We start from the raw sequence: 17,786 nt of genomic DNA on the forward strand, positions 1-17,786 counted from the left end.
TTAACTCCAGTTCCAGGGGATCCAACACACTCTTCTGGCCTCTGTAGGTACCATGCATGCATGTGGTGCACAGACACACATGAAAGCAACATACTCATACACATAAAATAATTAAAAAAAAAAAAAAAAAGACAAGAATCTCAAACACAAGGCACTCCCAATTTTGCTTCAGAACTGAGAGCCTAGGTTTTTGGTTGTTTTTTTGTTTTGTTTTGTTTTTTGATTTATTTATTTTTAATTAATGTGGGTAGGTGCCTTGTCTACATATGTTTACATACCACATGTGCGCCTGGTGTCTGCCAAAAGAAGGTTTATAATCCCCCTAGAACTGGAGTTGCACACAGTTGTGAGCCACATGTGGATGCTGAGAATTGAACCCCAGTCCTCTAGCAGAACGGTCAGGCTCTTAAGCACTGAGCCATGTCTCCAGCCCGGGATCTTAGGATCCTAAGGTGGATAATAAAGAAAAGATTCCTTTTTCCCTTAAATTCACTTTGTAACTGAGGCTGGTCTAAAACCGAGGCTGAGTAGTAGGGCTACAGACATGCACCATTAAGTTTTTGCCCAAGAGAAAAAAAAAAAATCTTAGAGACTAAATACTGTAAGAACCTGAAAAATCTTTATGCTGAAAGACCACCAAGTCCCTTCTACAGGTAGGAATGTGCACTCAACTCAGACTGGGAGATTGCAGAGTAGCTCCCAGCTGTGAGCAGATAGTACCTTAGGCATATATACCAGGATAGCAAGTGAAACAAAATGCCACTACACAGGAGGGCACAGTCAGCCCTCGCTCATGGGGGACCCACAAGCTAAAAGATTTTTCAAACCCTCCAACAAAGTCTTCTCCAACTCTCAAAACTCCCACTTGTCAGCTGCAAGTTCCCTTTGTGGGCTTTGAGGAAACTACGGGATCTAGCTGCCACAGATTCGTGCATTTCATGTGAACATGGACCCTCAAATACCTGCTCAAAAGACAAGGAAAAGCAGTTACAGAAGCAATTTAAAACCTCAGGAATATCAAACACACGAGATGCTGCTGACTTGCAAATGAACCAGGAAAATCCAAACTTCATCCCAGTAACGTTTCTGTTGATGTCAGTTCTCTCAAAATTGCAGTCTCTATTTGGAACAAAAAGGGGCATAAATAACATGAAGCTGCATCAGCAAAGGAACTGAGCACTTTGGGGAGCCCAGTAGGGTGCCACTCGCCCACTGTGCACCGGTGGGAAGGAGGCCACACAGCGCCAAGCAGAGCAGGGCCTATCTACCTTGCAGGCAGCGACTTTGACCAAGACTCACTCATTCCGGGTTGTGCTCCTCACTCCCATCACAATGACGGATTTTTTCCTTCTTGCTTTGAAAATCAATCATACCAAAGCCAGCTCCAGCCAGTCCTGTCCACACGGGCCACAGGGCAGGGACTGAGCCCCAAGACACTATGCTTCTTAATGCATGCAGAGGCTTTGAGTAACTCGTGGAACTCAAAAGTTCAGCAGGCAGGGGCCCACAAGGAAGGATGAAACTGTCCTAAGCAACATGAAGTATAAACAAAATGTAGTTCACTGTTGAGACAGGGTCTTAGTATGTAATCCTGGATGTCCTCAAAGTCACAGAGACCTATCTGCCTGCCTCTGCCTCCAGAATACTGGGATTAAAGAAAGGTGCTGTATGCCACCAAACGCAACTACATATGATCTTGCATCTTTTCAGATTTTGCTTGTACTCAGTGAAATGGCACAGGTTTAATCAATGGAAGTCACATTTCTGACCGACTTCACAGAAATGATGGGAAGAACCAAAATGAACCCATTTTAACCGTAAGTATACAAACCAAACGAGGAAATTCAGCAGCTGTTGCATTTCATTAGTGACTCAGGGAACAGAGTTGAACAGGCCCTGATACCACCCAGAAAGAACACAGGACTTTCAAGGAGGAATCTGGGAGCTACAGCACGTAATAAATGGGTGAGAAGAGAGGAGGGAAGATACGAAGGCCTGAGTCTAGTGTCACTCATTTGATGGGCCCCCAGTAAAGGAGTCTCATGTCACAGTAGGACACAACACTCCTGGTTCTCAATGGAAGGCTGCCTGGGGAGGCCTCCTGGTCCTTGAACCATGGAGCTAACCTCAGATCTGAACCACAAATAAAACATCAAAAGCTGACTTGTACACAAAAGCAGAAACCAAGGGGTCTTAGAGGCAGTATTAGGCAAGGTCAGGGCTCCGAGTGAGCAGAGAAGGGCACCTGAGATATACTCTAGATCAGCATCATAGAATAGAAAGGGTGGTGGCACCTCCCATGGTCATAGGTAGACTGACCACCATAAGCCTGTTCCATCCTGATTGGAGCAATCAGCAAGGAAACTCCTAGTACAACTGGCACAAGGAAGCTTCCTGCTGAAGAAATTTATCAGTCTCATAAATCTGAGTATTAGGTAAAAATAGTTTTTGTGCACAATCATTGCATTGCTGGATGATGAACTTCAAAGTTGCAGGTCCTCAGACACACGAGACTTAGAATACAGAGAAAAGAAAAAGGAGAAAAGAAGGGACAGAGAGTGAGGACTGCCCTTCTGTTTCCTACCTTGCATTACAGACAGCCCACCACATTAAACAGGCAGTAGAAGGCAGTACCTGATCGAGCAATGCCACTGTCCCTGTCTTCACTCTGGCCTCTGCTTGGCATATCAACTGGTGTGCTGTGTGCTGCGACAGAGAGACAAGGAAATCATCATCAGGCGCTCCAAAAACAGAGACATTTCAAAACTGACTTCATGTAATTTGTACATTTCAAAGTGGGCTACTGCTATTGATGATGGCCTAATATAGAATAGACATGAACTAGATAGCAAATTAAACACATAAAAAAAAGAAAGGAATAAACAAAACCAACAAGCCATTTGCCTTTATGCTGGAGCCTAGAGACTCCTCTGAATGAATGACATGTACAATACACCATCCATGCAATTAATACAGTCAGCATTCGATTTTAGCCATTTCCTCATTATTAATAGTATTTAAACAGTACAATATTTTCAAAATGCTTTAGAATTAGTTTCAGTAGTAGTTGTAGGCAGCTTAGGAAGAGAAATAGTTGCAAATCATTCCATTAATCTAGAAATGTTTATTTATAACCTACTCTTTGGGCAGACAGAAAACATTACTTTTCTAACAGTTTTTTCCTCCAGTTCTTTTCTCCGTACACGGTATTATAGTTATTCAGAAAAACTCATGTCCTGTCATAATTTGGAAAACACTCTTAAGTAGCACATGCATCTAGAAGGCTTCAGACTGACTGAGCTGTAGAGTTACTGGGTTGAAAGGAAGATGAGAATGTGTTCTAGTAAATTTTACAACTGTTGTGACTGAACATACTTGGAAACATGTTTATTTTCCAAGTTTTAAAGGCAGTAATATAAACATGCTATACTTGGTCTAAGTAGCTGGGACTATAGATCAGTTTCATTAGGCAACAGAAAACTACGATGCTTACTGTATTTCAGGGTATGAAAAGGAACAGAATGAAAACTCCTATTTGCCTCCCTCACACCATTAAGGTAGTCATGAAGACTGCTCACACTTGTTAATCATGCCACACTGGACATTGAACAGCCTCTGCTGGCAAGGCCAGTTACATCTCAGAAAATACCCAGAATATCAAGATGACTAGACCTATACGGAACCTAGACACTGCATTTAAATAATTTAAGTTAATATGAGAGAGAGAGAGAGAGAGAGAGAGAGAGAGAGAGAGAGAGAGAGAGAGAGAGAGACCCCTGATTGAACCCTCCCATGCTTTTAATAGAGTTAGAAACTCCATGCAGGTAAGGGTGTAGGTGAATAAATGGATGAAAGATTTCATAGCAGAGAGACCCAGCTCACAACAGCAGAGGCAGCCTAGGAAAATCAGAAGAAATTAATTCTCCTAGAAACACAAAGGGCTCACTTCAGATCAAAACCAGCTCATATCTGGGCCCTTAGCAAAGATATTCACAAGAGGTTCCTGGGTGGACCTTCATGACTGCATCTGACACTAGTATCTCCTGCCACAAAAGCCCTTTGGGTTTCTAGAGAAGAACAGATGGATTTTTCCCCCCCAGAACCTGCAGAGGAGATTGAGTGTGTGGGGGTCACGCTGTGCTCAGCATTCCACACAAACCTGCAAAGAAAGAAGCACTGCGGGTGAGCCGGAGCGGTCCTCCTTCGGACACTCCCTGCAGCAGTTTGCCGCTGCATGCCTGCAGCAGACCTAGAGCAGAACACACAGAAGACGCAGGGCACACACACACACAAAGAAACACAGGTTAAAGAGAACGCAAACCTAAACCCAAACACAACCCACTCAAGTAAGGCGAAGCACGCCCCCAGGAGCAGCACGCGGGGAACCTCCGCTCCAGAGTCTCATTTTACCTAGGTGACTTCCGGTGCGACAGGGACCCAAACTGTTCTGATTCGTGTTCACTTTTCCAACCTGAGGGTCCTGGTTGATGTATTCGAAGCTGTCCTGCAGGCTGAATCGAGACGAATGGAGGGGAGGGAGGACATCAAGAGGTTAACAAGTCTGTTTTTAACAGATTCCTCACTACAGACAACGCGCCAGTCACTCAAGAGTTTTTCCTTATAAAGTTTCACATCTACCAAGGGGAGTAAAGACCGTAGGCTGGGAGGAATTCGTTGGAGGAAAGCAAAAATGTTTTGCAAGTGGTCAATCCACACGACTACCTATGCAACCGCACTCACAAGCACTTCAAAATCTGAAGGAGACACCAAACTCTTAACTATGCTTCAGAAACTGACACCTTCCATACTGCTATTCATTTTTAAATTTTCCTTTAGACAGTAACACCTAAGATGTTGCTATTCATTGCAAGGGTTTTCAATAAACACTCAAAATGAATTAGTTTTAAATCTTGGCTAATTATCTATTAATAATTCAGCCAACTTGTCTCAGGGTGAAGACATATCAGAAATTATGATTCACTTTGAGAAAATTAGAATTACTCACAAAAAATGAGTGGAGCAGATTTTTTTAAATATATTATTTTAGCAAGAAACTAAATACCAACACTCTGGAGATAGCACAGCACAATAAAACTAAAATGACTTTACTTAAATCTGAGCTTAATATTTTATTATAGATAGTAGGATAAACAAACATTTAGGTGATTTCAAAGATATATTAAAAAAAAAACTCATAAAAACAAGTACCACGCAGGTTTGGTAGTGCCTGCCTATAATCCCATTTAGACATTTCAGTATTAGCGTTATAGGAAAGTATAAAGGGGTGTGTGTGTGTGTGTGTGTGTGTGTGGGTGTGGGTGTGAGTGTGGGTGTGGGTGTGTGTGTAAACTAAGGCGCTAACTGCTCCAAGGTAGAGTTGAAGGGCTGAAGGGAAGGTTTATTGTCGATATGAGGGAGGGTACAGCCAGAGGCACCTGGAAGAGTTGAGAGCCGAGAGAAAGTAGTAAGTAGACTGAAAATGCTCAGCAGACTGGACTGGGCCAGGAGAGGAGGGCAGAATGGAGAGAGGGAGACCAAGAGTGTGGGTGGAGGGAGGGAGACGGTGGGGGGGAGTGAGCGAGAGAGGGAGGGAGGAGAACACAACCACAAAACCTGGGTTATAAGAAGAAAGAGAAGCTGAGGGAGGGCAAGGTAGGAGGTGAGAAGAGCTCCTCCTGGTGATAATGAAGGACCCTGGAGGCCGGCATGTGCATGGTATGCTAACAGGCACCACAGAGAGCCATCTGTCACTTCTGCCAGTGATAAGGAAATGACCTCTTCAGTAGACAGAATGGAGCGAGAATCTGGGGCAGGGGAGTTTCCTTCAGACCTTGGGGTGGGGTGGGCTGAAGAGGAGGGACCGACCAGGAATGAAAATAAAATGATTGCACAGCCCAAGGACCTATCAGCCACAAAGGCTAACCTAGCTGCTAAGACAGATGGCTCCCTGCACCGCAGCCTGGAGAAACCATACTACTTCATTCTTTCCAAGATAAATTAACAAAACTGGGAGCGGTGGCTCACAACTCTAACCCCGATATTCAGGAGGCTGAGACAGAAGAACTACCATGAATCTTGACAAGAGGCTGGACTAGACCCTTCTCCCCCCTACATACACTGAATTAAAACAACCCCCCCACAAAAAAATAAATAAATAAAAAGTGGCCCTGTCCTCTTCCCCTTTTGTTTTATATTTTCCTGAGAATTAAAACTTGGTGACGGACAGCAGGAGAAGAGAATAATAAATGGATATCCAAAACAAGGGTCATTTGTCAAGCTGGCGATAGAATAATTCATACAGTTTTGTCAGGCATACATGAGCTCTGAGTTCACTTTCTAGCACCACTGGGTACAGGAGCACACACCTATCACCCCAGGACTCTGAGGGAGAGGCAGAAGGATCAGGAGTTCAAGGCCATCTTCAGCTACACAAGTTCTAGCTGAGTTCAAGGTCAGCCTGGGACCTTAAGACCTTTTCTCAAAAAACAGACAAAGTCATGTCTTCAGGGCAACTTGAGGAAAACCGGAAGGTTTTTCACTTGCTGTTATTAGAAAATGACTAAAACCTCTTTGTTAAGCTGTGCTCGCCTTGCTATACTCATCCTCAAAGAACTTATCTAGAAACAGACACACAGAAACATAGGAAAGGGCACAAAATCCCACACTTACTTATTTGTGCTTCCGCAGAAGCTACCCATTCTAGCAGAAAAGACTTTACTAATCATCAGTTGTGGAGGAGAACTAAAAATAAAAAAAACAAGAGGGGAGAAACGTGCTTTTTAAATGAAGAAGTCAGCATCAGCATCCCAGTTCTCGCAGCCAGCACAGGGGCAACCTCACCGGATGTAGTGTATCTTCAGGGTGGAGCCTTTGTAACTCATGGCGACAGAGCCGAACATCATTTCCCCGAGCATGTTGACGTCGGAAGCTGGTCTCGTGTACTGTACACAAGAAATCGGCGTCAGTTAGAACACAACATGGAACAACACAATTAGCACACTGCCTGCTAACCTTTGGGTCTCTGGCTGAGTGGCCTGTCATGACAGCATCTTAAAGCAACAGCCGTTACCTTACAATTATCACCTACACAGTGATCACCTGCTACAGTTCACAAACACTACCATCTTTTATTTCTTCCTTATACACAATATGCTGACCCAAGGAAGACTATCCATCTCCATTTATAAATTGTAACTACGGAAGAAACAGGTTAGCTCTTCTTTGGGTACGTAGCAGATCCTGAACAGAAACATGGTATTATTATAGCATTATTCAGCTAAATAATTACTAGTTGTGGTCATCTGAATGAGAATGTTCCCCCATAAGTTCAGACATCACCAGGAGGTGTTGGGTAGGTTTGGGATGCGTGGCCTTGCTGAAGAAAGTATGTCCCTGGGGGAGGGCTTTGATGGTTAGACTCCCGCCATTTCCAGTTTGATTTCTGCTTCCTGCTTGAGGTTCAAGATGTGAGACCACAGCTTCCTGCTCCTGCCACCATGGACTCTGACCCTCTGTAACCACAAACCCAGACAAACTCCTTCTGTAAGCTGCCTTGGGCTCGGTGCTTTACCAGAGCAAAGAAAAGTGGCTGCCCCAGCAGTGTCCATGCAGGACTTTGTGAAGATCTAGGAGATAAAGGTGAGCTGATTGCGCTAAGACTTTATAAAAATATTTCAAAAACACTTCCAAATTCTGACCAGTTTCCTGGGCCTTTTTACCATCTTTTACTGGAAGGATGAGGTGGTAAACGACAGCCTTTGACACAGAGAAGCCTGGGTTTGCCTGGTTGATCCCGACTGCTCTGATGACCTCCACAGTCCACCTTCCACTTTCCTTCAAATCCAGGAGACACATTCTAATTTACCTTACCAGATATTTTATTTGACACTATTACCTTCCAACTTGAATCTCTTCTTTCTCAAATCACTCTTTGAAATAGTTCCCCCGGAGGACACTCCTGCTCACCAGTATTTCCACCGTTCTTTTGCTTCGTTATTAATCCCCTATGACTTATTTCTAGGTCAACACCTCTCCTTCAGCTATAAAATGTCTTAGGGCAGTGTTTCTCAACCTTCCTAATGTTGTAACCCGTGACTACAGGTCCTCATGTTGTGGTGACCAACCAGAAAATTATTTCATTGCCACTTCATAACTGCAATGGTGCTACTGTTATGAACTGTAATGTAGATGTCTGATATGCAGGATGTGGCTACCCTCAGGTTGAGAACCGCTGTCTTAATGACTGTGCTCATCCATGCTGACACCCAATGGACAAGTATAAAAAAAAAGAGTCAAACAAGCGAGTGTGCTTTAGGCACACAAGCACAGCCTGACCGAAGCTCAACAGCCAGACTCTGCAAGTGCACCCTTAGCGCAACGGAAAAATAAAGGAATCTCCTTCAATACGCTTTCTTGAATCTTTCCAGTGTCTTTAACTCCAATAGACACATATCTAAGTACAAACACACACAAACACACACACTCAGCCTCTGCATAACGACAAAAGAGGAAAGTGAAAGATAAACTTGTCTGTCCTGCTAATAGAAGGTGGATTCATCTCTGGTTACAGCTCATATCAACTTCATGGCACTTCAGACACAAACCAACAGATGTCTCATTCTCTACTAATAAATTCCACCCACTTTCTCTGTTTTATAATTTGCCTTTTCTTGGTATAAAGACCATGTGCCAACTGAGAGTCTCAACTAGCTTTGAGCACTGTAATATATAAGCAAATGCACCACACAAGTCTTAAAATTCAAAGCTTATTCATCTGTGGCTGCTGGTAATCACCATGCCCTTGTTTTACTAGCAACAGTAGAGATAATATTCTATACATGTTTAAAAAGTAAGAACATGGAGGGCTGGAGAGATGGCTCTGAGATTAGAAACACTGGCTACTCTTCCAGAGGACCTGGGTTCAATTCCCAGCACCTACATGGCAGCTCACAACCGTCTGTAACTCCAGTTCCAGGGGACCTGATACCCTCACACAGACATACATGCTGGCAAACCAAAAATGCACATAAAATAAATAAATCATTAAAATTTAAAAAGACAAAGCCATGGAAAGCTGGTTACTGTGGTACATGCCTGTAATCAGCACTTGGGAGACTGAGACAGGAAGATCTGAGATCATCAGCACGGGCTACGTAGTCACTTCCATGCCTGCTTTGGCTACTCCAGGGAGACAATGTCCCAAAAATCAAAAGAAGTCCGATGTGGTACATACCTGAAATCTCAGAAATTGGGAGGTGACAGCAGGAAGACCAGAAATTCAAGGTCATCCTCAGCTACGTAGCTAGTTAGAGGCCAGCCTCGACTACTTGAGACCCTGTCTCAAACAAACCAACAACAAAACCAAACCAAACAAGATCCCCTCTCAAGACGCTCGTGCCCACACTCATCATGGCTCTTCTAGAGACGACATGTCTTACTTGGTACTTTGGAAGCTGCTCCTTAGCATGCTGTAGGGATCCTCCAGAGCTGTGGGAAGAGACGCTGCCGGCGCTGCTGCCGACACTCCCGCTGCTCTCTTGACAGCACCTGGCTGACATTTTAACAGGGACATCCTCTGCTTTCTGGGTTAAGAGAGGCAGGCAAGGTAAGGAAAGGATCATCAAGTGTGTCAGGCTTTCATCAACACTCTTTATCAAGTGGGAATTCGTCAAAACATTCCGATGCCTGAATGCCATTAAAACCAAAGGCTCTGTTTAATTTTTCTTTATAGTGACAAAAATCTCATTCCTGGGAGTCTGGAATATTTGGGAAGGGGATATTACACAGAAAATGGTGGGGTCTTTGCATAGATAAAGACATGGTAGACAGACAGACTGAGACAAGGAGATCGATGATAGACATAGTTTACTCTCTTTAAATAGTTTCTGTTAGTATTTACATTTAAATTTATACTATAAAGTTATAAACAAATACTACTCCTTGTTGTAGTTCTTAGATTTTAGTATTGTGTAGTCTTAACGTATGGAACTGATGAGAAAAACGGCCACTAACATTCAAAATTTTACCAACTAAATGTGACTGAGAAAAGAAAGCTATTAGCCTGGGCAGGCGTGAAAGATTTACAACAAGCCCCCACAGTCAGGCGTGTCTGCATATGCCTGGCGGATACTTCCGCCTAGCTAGGTCCAGGTCCAGATAGCCATTTCCGGGTCAGGGCATCTCGTGTGACCAAGATCCATGACGTCCCACTGGCCACGTAAGCGCGCAACGTGGCCATGTGATCTACGCGCTTGCGTGTAGTAGTGACGCTGATCTGTCCACGCCCAGCCTTTAAAATCCGGCGCCATGTTCCCGGTTCTCTCTCCTTCTCCACACACGTGTTTCCCGCAGGCCTGTTCACTCTCTGTCCCTTTACCTTTAATAAAACTCTTGTTAGCGGATTCTGTCGTGTTTCGTGGCATTTCCTTGCAGGGTAAGCACACAACGCAGCCGAAAAACTAACAAGGCGGGCTTGCATTTTTCATACTTCTGGTAGCCTTCCTTTAAGAGCAGGGAAGGAAACCACCGGGATGGAACTGTGAAAGGTGAAGCCCAAACCCTGAAACAGGAGCTACTGTGACCCACAGAGCATGTGATGGGAGTGTGGACTTTAAAGGTCAGAGGTAACAGGAGTGCCTGTAGCCCCTCAAGTGTTCCCTGCTAATTCTTACGACAGTGACATAAAGGTATGGATACTCGTGCCGGCCACCAGAACAGAACACTCCCTACAGAGCAGCCTTGGTGACAAATGACTTCAGAGTCTCCTCTGCCTTTTTCCCTCTCTTCTACAGCCTCTGCTTGGGAACCCATGAGTGCAAGAGCAGCTATCTAATCTCCAGTGTGACCGCCACACTGGTGCTCTATTGCACATGCTTGCAGTCACGTGCGGATCCGCTCAGGATGTCTTGTGCTTATCAAGGGGGTGAGGCTGAGGAGGGGTTGACCTGGAGAAGGAAGGTAAAGAAAACACACAATGTGCTGGTCTACAGCAGGCACTCCAGCCATGATGGGGTCTGAAATTGTACACAGGGTTAATCCTGAGCATCCTGCATTCATGATTCCCTCAACATACTCAACATACAGTTCCAGGTGCTACTTAATACCACTTAAGCCACTAACAGCCTCTCAGAGGGCTGAAAGCTGATGACTGGAAGTCCCACCTACGAGCGGAGTGACTGCGGGAGCATAGGGGAATGAGCATGGCTGGAAACAGCACCTGGGACAGTGAGCGCCCTCCCGATTGGTCTCTCTGCAGTTTTGGGCAAGCTACACAAATGTTCCTGAGCCTAAGTTGCTTTTTTTTTTTTTTTTTTTTTTAATTAAATGAGTACTTCTAAGAAAGCTCACCTAAGCTCCTGATCCCAATCTGCCATTAAAGCATAGGTGAATCATCTGAGAGATTTCACAGCTTTCTCCTCCACCCACCTAACAAGCCCAACCGCTGGTGTAATGATTAGCTGCTTCCTGGCAGAATTCCTCAGTAAGTACTGGGGTATGTATCCACCCGGCTCAACAGCCTTCAACCAAAACTTCCTTCCTGCAAACGAAGATTCTTATCAAAAGCTGGAAACCGAGGGCCAGAGAGAAGGCTCAGTAGGTAAAAGTACTCGTCCCACAAGTCTTTGAGTAAGTTTGATCCCTGGAATGTACATAGAGGTGGAAGAAGAGATCAGTTCCACAGAGCTGTCCTCTGACTTCCACGTGCATCCACTCCCTGCCAAGTCATTTCTAAGAAACAAAGATAAAGCTGGAAAACAGCCCACTGGCCCTCGAGAGGCAAAGGCCATGTTATAACTTCAGTCACTTAATCACCGTCTATAGCCTGCCAGAATTTGGTCAGTATGGGAAGCAAGTCATTAAACAAGAAAAGAGTATCCACGGATTTGTTTAATCTGTAAGGATCTGAACATATATACTGAAGTAAATGGTCTAGCCATGGCGACAGATGAGAGGTATCCTGGCTGATATCCAAAGAGATCAGGGAGGACAAGGTTCCTCTCCAATTATTTTTATCTTTCCTCGTCTGGATCAAACGGGCCAAGACTTTTCCTGTCTTCACTCGCCATCCCAAGTCCCTCCCACTTCCCATTCTCACCATTCCCCTCCCTACAGCAGGGAAATTGACGAAAGGTTCCTTGATCAGAAGGGGTAAGATGACAGTGTACATTCATAGATTAAGGCCCTACAGTGAGCAAGCCTTTTAATTTGGTTTGACCTTGTGTTACAAAATACCACCTTTTATTTATTTTGGTTTTGAAACATAGTCCTACTACGTAGCCCAGGCTAGCCCCAAATCATCTTCCTACCTCAGCCTATCTAGGGCTGGACTACGGGCATGAGCCACACTTGGCGCCTTTATCTATGAGAAAAATCAGGACAGAATGACTTTCTCTTCTGGCAAATAATCCAGCACTTTCTGAATCTCAGCAATGTATTTTCTTACTATGCTTAACGCTTACAAAAATCCTACCAGATTACAATCACCAGCAAATGCACCTTTCTTGATGGCAACGGTCCACTGCTGGCCTACCAGAATTGCTTGTTAAGTTTCACCTATAATTCACAGACACGTGCTTGCCAGTTAGGATGCAGGCTTTGCTCGTTCTTCCGAATCCTGGCTGGCTCTGTCCAGCACCCTGACCGAAGAGGGTGGAAAGCCTATCAGCGTCTCATACCTGGGCCGCCGCCACCTCCTCCGTCTTCTGAACGGCTCTGGAATCAAACATGACTTGTCTACCTCTCCTCTCACAGTCCTGGTACACTATCAGGCGAATATCACTCAGGTCAAACTCCGAACACGACCAGCTGTGGATTCCAAAGAGAGAGAAGTTAGGTTATCTCCAGGGCTTGGAGTGATCGTAGGCAAACTGCCCGCCACGTGCCTGGGTGAATCAGGAAGTGGCTGCGCAGACACTACCAACGCTCATGCAGAGGGCGGCAAGGCTGGTCCAGCAGTAAGTCACTGGAGAGGAGGACTGCCCTCCAGAGCCAGTCTGGGCACCAACGGCAGAAAGAGGCTGCAAGGACACCCAGAGAGGGCTGCTGGATGCCTGGGTTCAGGGAACGCACACGGGAGTTGAGGGAGTGCTTATGCTTCTACGTGGCACCAGGAATGAGAAGCCAGCCACCTCCCCGCTCGCCCCTCCTCTGGTGGAACCCACAGCAGTCACACAGCCTAAGGTTATGACTTTCCCTAGTACGTCTGGCATGATACAGAGGCTTTGAAACCAAATGCCTTGGCTAACCATGACAGTTAGCAATAAGGGAAACACGGTTTGTTCCTAAGCAAAAGACGTCAAGAAGAAAATGCAGTCTTATGCAGCAGTAACAAGAAAGCAGAAACTACAGAAAGGAACAATTTACAGAGTGTACTTTCACAAACGGTGAGCAACCCATTCAACACATAGTTAGTTTGTACGGTATTCGAGGCTCTGCAGTAGGTGCTGGGGAATCAATAATTAAATTGACCGAGTCCCTGTCCTCATGAAGTTCAAGGTTTAAGCGGGCGGGATATTATTAACCTAATAGTTACACATAAATATATAACTACAAACTGTCTGAAGTTCAAAAGAGAAAACCAAAGGACACAAGAGTGTCTCAGAGCCTGGCATATGTCTCGAGCTCACGTCTATAAGCTCAGCACATCTGTAAGACTCAAGGAATCTTGAGGCAGAACTGCTGAAGGAATAGACCAGCCTGGTTACAAAGCAAGATCTTGTCTCAAGAAGGGTGAGATTTAAGGAGGGAGGGAGGGAGGGAGGCTTAAAGCCACATTTACAGACAGACCCGAAGAATGAACAGCCACACAACAACGGAGTGTAGCACAGCAAAGGGAGAGAGGGAAACCAGAGAGCTGCCGCCCCCACCCCCGGGGGGTCGGGGGAGCAAAGCAGGGCCAGGCGGGATAAGCTCTGAACACAAAGAGTAGCCAAGGAAAGCAGACGGTTGATAAGAGATCAGATAGCTGACTGCCCTAAGAAAATCTGGAGGTGGGAGTGGAATGCACAAGGAGCCAAGACGCTCACCCTGCCTGCCGCAGGCTGCAGGGACCAGTGGCAGGTCAGAAGACAAAAGTAGAATCTAGAAGGTGTGCCTGGGGCAGAAGGGGTGCTGACTGCTCAGGCAGATTGCTATAGGACCCGGGCGGGGGGGGGGGGGGGGGGGGGCGGAGACGGGGGACACGACACACCACAAATGGACAGGGGGATGATAAAGGAGTGACAGATGTCAAAGCAGTGTCGACGGTGTAAGTACAGTCGGGCACAGCGGGATTCAAGTCCGAAAGCCTTCCCCTTCCACTTGCCATTGGAGTGATCTATGTATAATCGCTGACTTCACAAACTGCTCTGTGGATCACATAAAGTACATGGAGGGCTTCATGCAAGCCTGACGCACATCAGGCTCCAGAATGCTAAGCATTCTCTCCAGGGAGGGAGAAGGCTTCTGTTTTTGTGAGGAGCAGTCCGCCGTTGGTCCTTCCCTGTTACAGGCAATGGCCATCAATATTGAGCATGACAGAAAGTTCTGGCCACCCTTCTTTCACCAACGTGTTTTCTAAGTTGTGCCTGGCACCCTTGCCCTTCTGACATGGAACACTGTGGCAATCTACTTTGGAAACCATTTTTCTCCCAGGCCAGAGGCAGTCCATGTTCAAAGTCTGACCAATGAAGATATGCCACATGACCCCAAACTGAGCGGTGGGAGCTCACCACACTTACAGCCCAGTCTATACCTCATGGCTATTTCCCACCGGGTGGCAAGTGCCTGTTTGGTGCAGTTATTGTGGAGGAAAGTAAAAGAGCCAAGGATGAGACAGATTCCTGCTGGCACTCAGGACCAGCTGTCCCCACGTATGCACAGTTCCTGGAGATTTCTGTCAAAACCAGAGGACTATGACCCAAACTGCCAAATTTTAAATGTACACAAGGCTATTAAAACTCTCTCTGGCTAGGTGTGGTAGTGCACACCTTTGATCCTGACACAGAGGTAGGTAGGTGGATCTCTGTGAGTTCGAGGTCATCCTGAGCTACATTGTGAGCTCCTGGACAGCCAGGACTACGTAATAGAGAGACCTTGTCTAACAAAACAAAACAACAACCACCCTTCTGAAATGTGCGTTTAAGCACACATTTGCTGGGCTACAACTTAGGAGGAAAGTGCTTGCTTAGCATTTACAAAAGTCTTGGGCTCCATCCCAGAACCATAGAGCAAACAGTATACAGGGTCAAGTTATTACAAAAAAAAAAAAAAAAATCAACAAAGATTAATCACCACAAGGTATGGCGTCCTATCTTTAATTCCAGCACTCAGGCAGATTTCTGTGAGTTTGAGGTCAGCCTAATCTATATAGCATGTTCCAGGCTAACCAGGGCTACAAAAAGTGAGACCCTGTCTAAAAAAAAAAAAAAAAAAAGTGGGGGAAAGAAAAGACAGTCTCCTTATAGTATCCTGTACAATCCCTATTGCTCATAAGATTACACTGTCAAAGAGGTAAAGTTTACAAAGCTACCTGTTAAGACTTCAGTTAGGCTAAAGAGAACATCTCCAGAAGAACTCAAATTCAATAACGATCACAACATGTCATGAAATTCAGATTCTTTTTCAATTAAAAGCTACGAGCTAGCTGGGCGGTGGTGGTGCACTCCTTCAATCCCAGCACTCAGGAGGTAGAGGCAGGTGGATCTCTGAGTTCAAGGCCAGCCTGATCTACAGAGTGAGTTCCAGGACAGCCAGGGCAACAGAGAGAAACTCTGTCTCAAGGGGGAAAAAAAAAAAAAAAAAGGCAGGTGCCTGGTGTGGTGGTATTTAGCTATAATCCCAGCACTTTAGATAAAGGAGGATTGTAAATTTGAGGCCAGCCTAGGCCTAGTGATTTCCAGGTTTGTTTAGACTACAGAGTGAGACTCTATTTTTAAAAAAAGTAAATATATAGAAGAGGAAAATATATATATATATATATATATATATATATATATTTATCAGAATGTCCAACTTTTTTAATCCAAATCCTTCAAAATATTTCATAAAAGGAGAAAAACTCTATTCTCCCATATGAATACTATTTTGGTTTAATAGCCAATCGGCATTTTGGCACTTGCCATCTTGAATATTGGTAGAGGAAACTATAGGTAAGTATGATAATGGCAATGGGATGCTCTGGAATGAGACAGGCCTGAGGGGAGGCCTCCAGCCCTGCCTGCTTCACTGCCGTGGGAAGGTCTCCGGGACAGCACCTATAGGGAGAGACTCTACACAAGGGAAACCCCACTCCCTAAGCTGCCCTCTGCCCTCCACTTGGGTGCCATAACATGTACACACACACTGAAGCGCTAACATCACTTCAGAAGATGACAATAAAAACGTTAAACTTCACGGTGCTGTTTGCTTGCTTTGTTAGAACACCTGATTTCTCGAACTCCACACCAAGAGTATATATAAAGCAAGTAACCAAAGCATGAGTTATTTCCCTGAAAGGAAACGACAGCAATAGTGCAAAGGATTTGAGGTACAGAACACACATCTCTTTGCAGTATGTATGTGCTATAACCCCAGACTGGGGAGGCCGAAGTAAGAAAATTCAAGGCCAGTCTGGGCTACAGACCGAGACCCTGTCTCAAAAATAAATAAAAACAAAAATCACACCAAAAAGAGTAAGATCTATACCATGTATTTTAACAAAACTATGACTAGAACCCTGCTCTGCCCCAACCACACACACACACAAAAAAATTTACTGAATTCCTAATTCCTGTACCCATGAGTCAAACCTTGTTTAGATTTTTAGTTTGTTTTTTTTTTCTTTTTATTATGTGTACAGTGTGCTGTCTCTATGTTTTGCCTGCCTGCTGGAAGAGGGCATCAGATCTCATTATAGATGGTTGTAAGCCATCATGTGGTTGCTGAGAATTGAACTCAGGACCTCTGGAACAGCAGCCAGTGCTCTTAACCTCTGAGCCATTTCTCCAGCCCCAAACCTTGTTTAGAAATAAGGTCTTTGGAGATGTACAAGTTAAGGTGCGATCATGCTGAATTAGAATGGGTGCCAATCTCATGACTTCGGTCCTCTGAAGAATGAGATTTGGACACGGACACAGGAAATGATACACAGGGATGTCCTGCCGCTGGAGATAGTAACAACAAAAAGGCAAGGGGCGCCCTATCAAATTCTTGGGGCACTGAGTGTGTCTCCTGCCAAAGAGCCGTGTGCCAAATGAGGCAGTAGAGCTGGTTCAGAACTTGTATGGACTTTAAATACTCTGTGCTGACTCCAAGTTCTCAAGAGAGGGGATAGCGTGATCTTAGGTAGAGGTCTGACCTTAGGCAGAGAAGAACATTCTCAGGGCAGAGGCAGTGCTGTCTAGGATCTGTGGTTTCAAGGAGGAACACCTCACAAGGAACAGAATGGCCGTTATGTACTTAATGGCACACAATCTGCGATTCCCTCCACCCCCCCAGACCAGTTCAATTCCCTCTGTTTATGCCTCCCTTAAACTGTACAATAATAAGATGAGCAGTGCCGTAAGTATGCCCAGGTCAGAAGCCATGTTCTATGGCTCTCCTCTTGGTCTCACACAAGGAAGCAATAATATAAGTCAAAGTAAACACATATGAGGAATTTAAAGGCAGTCTTGTGATCCAACAATGTCAACATTTAAAGAGTCAGACATGACAGGGAACTTTAAATGATCCAAGAAAATGTTAAATAAAGCAAAATTGAGCAGGTATGGTGGTACATACCCATAATGGCAACCCCCAGAAGACTAACTCCCCCGGATGATCACCAGTTC

At 45.0% G+C, this 17,786-nt stretch overlaps 1 protein-coding gene across 6 annotated transcripts in view; it reads right to left on the reverse strand.

Moving 5' to 3' along the window:
- Positions 1–17,786, reverse strand: part of Fnip2 (folliculin interacting protein 2) — a 118,633-nt gene that overhangs the window by 54,326 nt on the left and 46,521 nt on the right. For 3 of the 6 annotated variants that reach the window (XM_052731299.1, XM_052731297.1, XM_052731302.1), the window contains exons 2-8: positions 12,675–12,804; positions 9,438–9,581; positions 6,841–6,941; positions 6,670–6,741; positions 4,411–4,511; positions 4,160–4,249; positions 2,635–2,706 (exon numbers count right to left, since the gene is read on the reverse strand). In XM_052731299.1, the coding sequence (XP_052587259.1) occupies positions 2,635–2,706; positions 4,160–4,249; positions 4,411–4,511; positions 6,670–6,741; positions 6,841–6,941; positions 9,438–9,581; positions 12,675–12,804 (710 nt within the window). The remainder of the gene's footprint in view (positions 1–2,634; positions 2,707–4,159; positions 4,250–4,410; positions 4,512–6,669; positions 6,742–6,840; positions 6,942–9,437; positions 9,582–12,674; positions 12,805–17,786) is intronic. The other 3 variants (XM_052731301.1, XM_052731300.1, XM_052731298.1) reach the window with 2 other exon arrangements.

This window comes from Peromyscus californicus, unplaced genomic scaffold, assembly GCF_007827085.1.
Source record: "Peromyscus californicus insignis strain IS unplaced genomic scaffold, ASM782708v3 Scaffold_9__1_contigs__length_137607984, whole genome shotgun sequence".
In the NCBI taxonomy this organism is placed as follows: domain Eukaryota; kingdom Metazoa; phylum Chordata; class Mammalia; order Rodentia; family Cricetidae; genus Peromyscus; species Peromyscus californicus.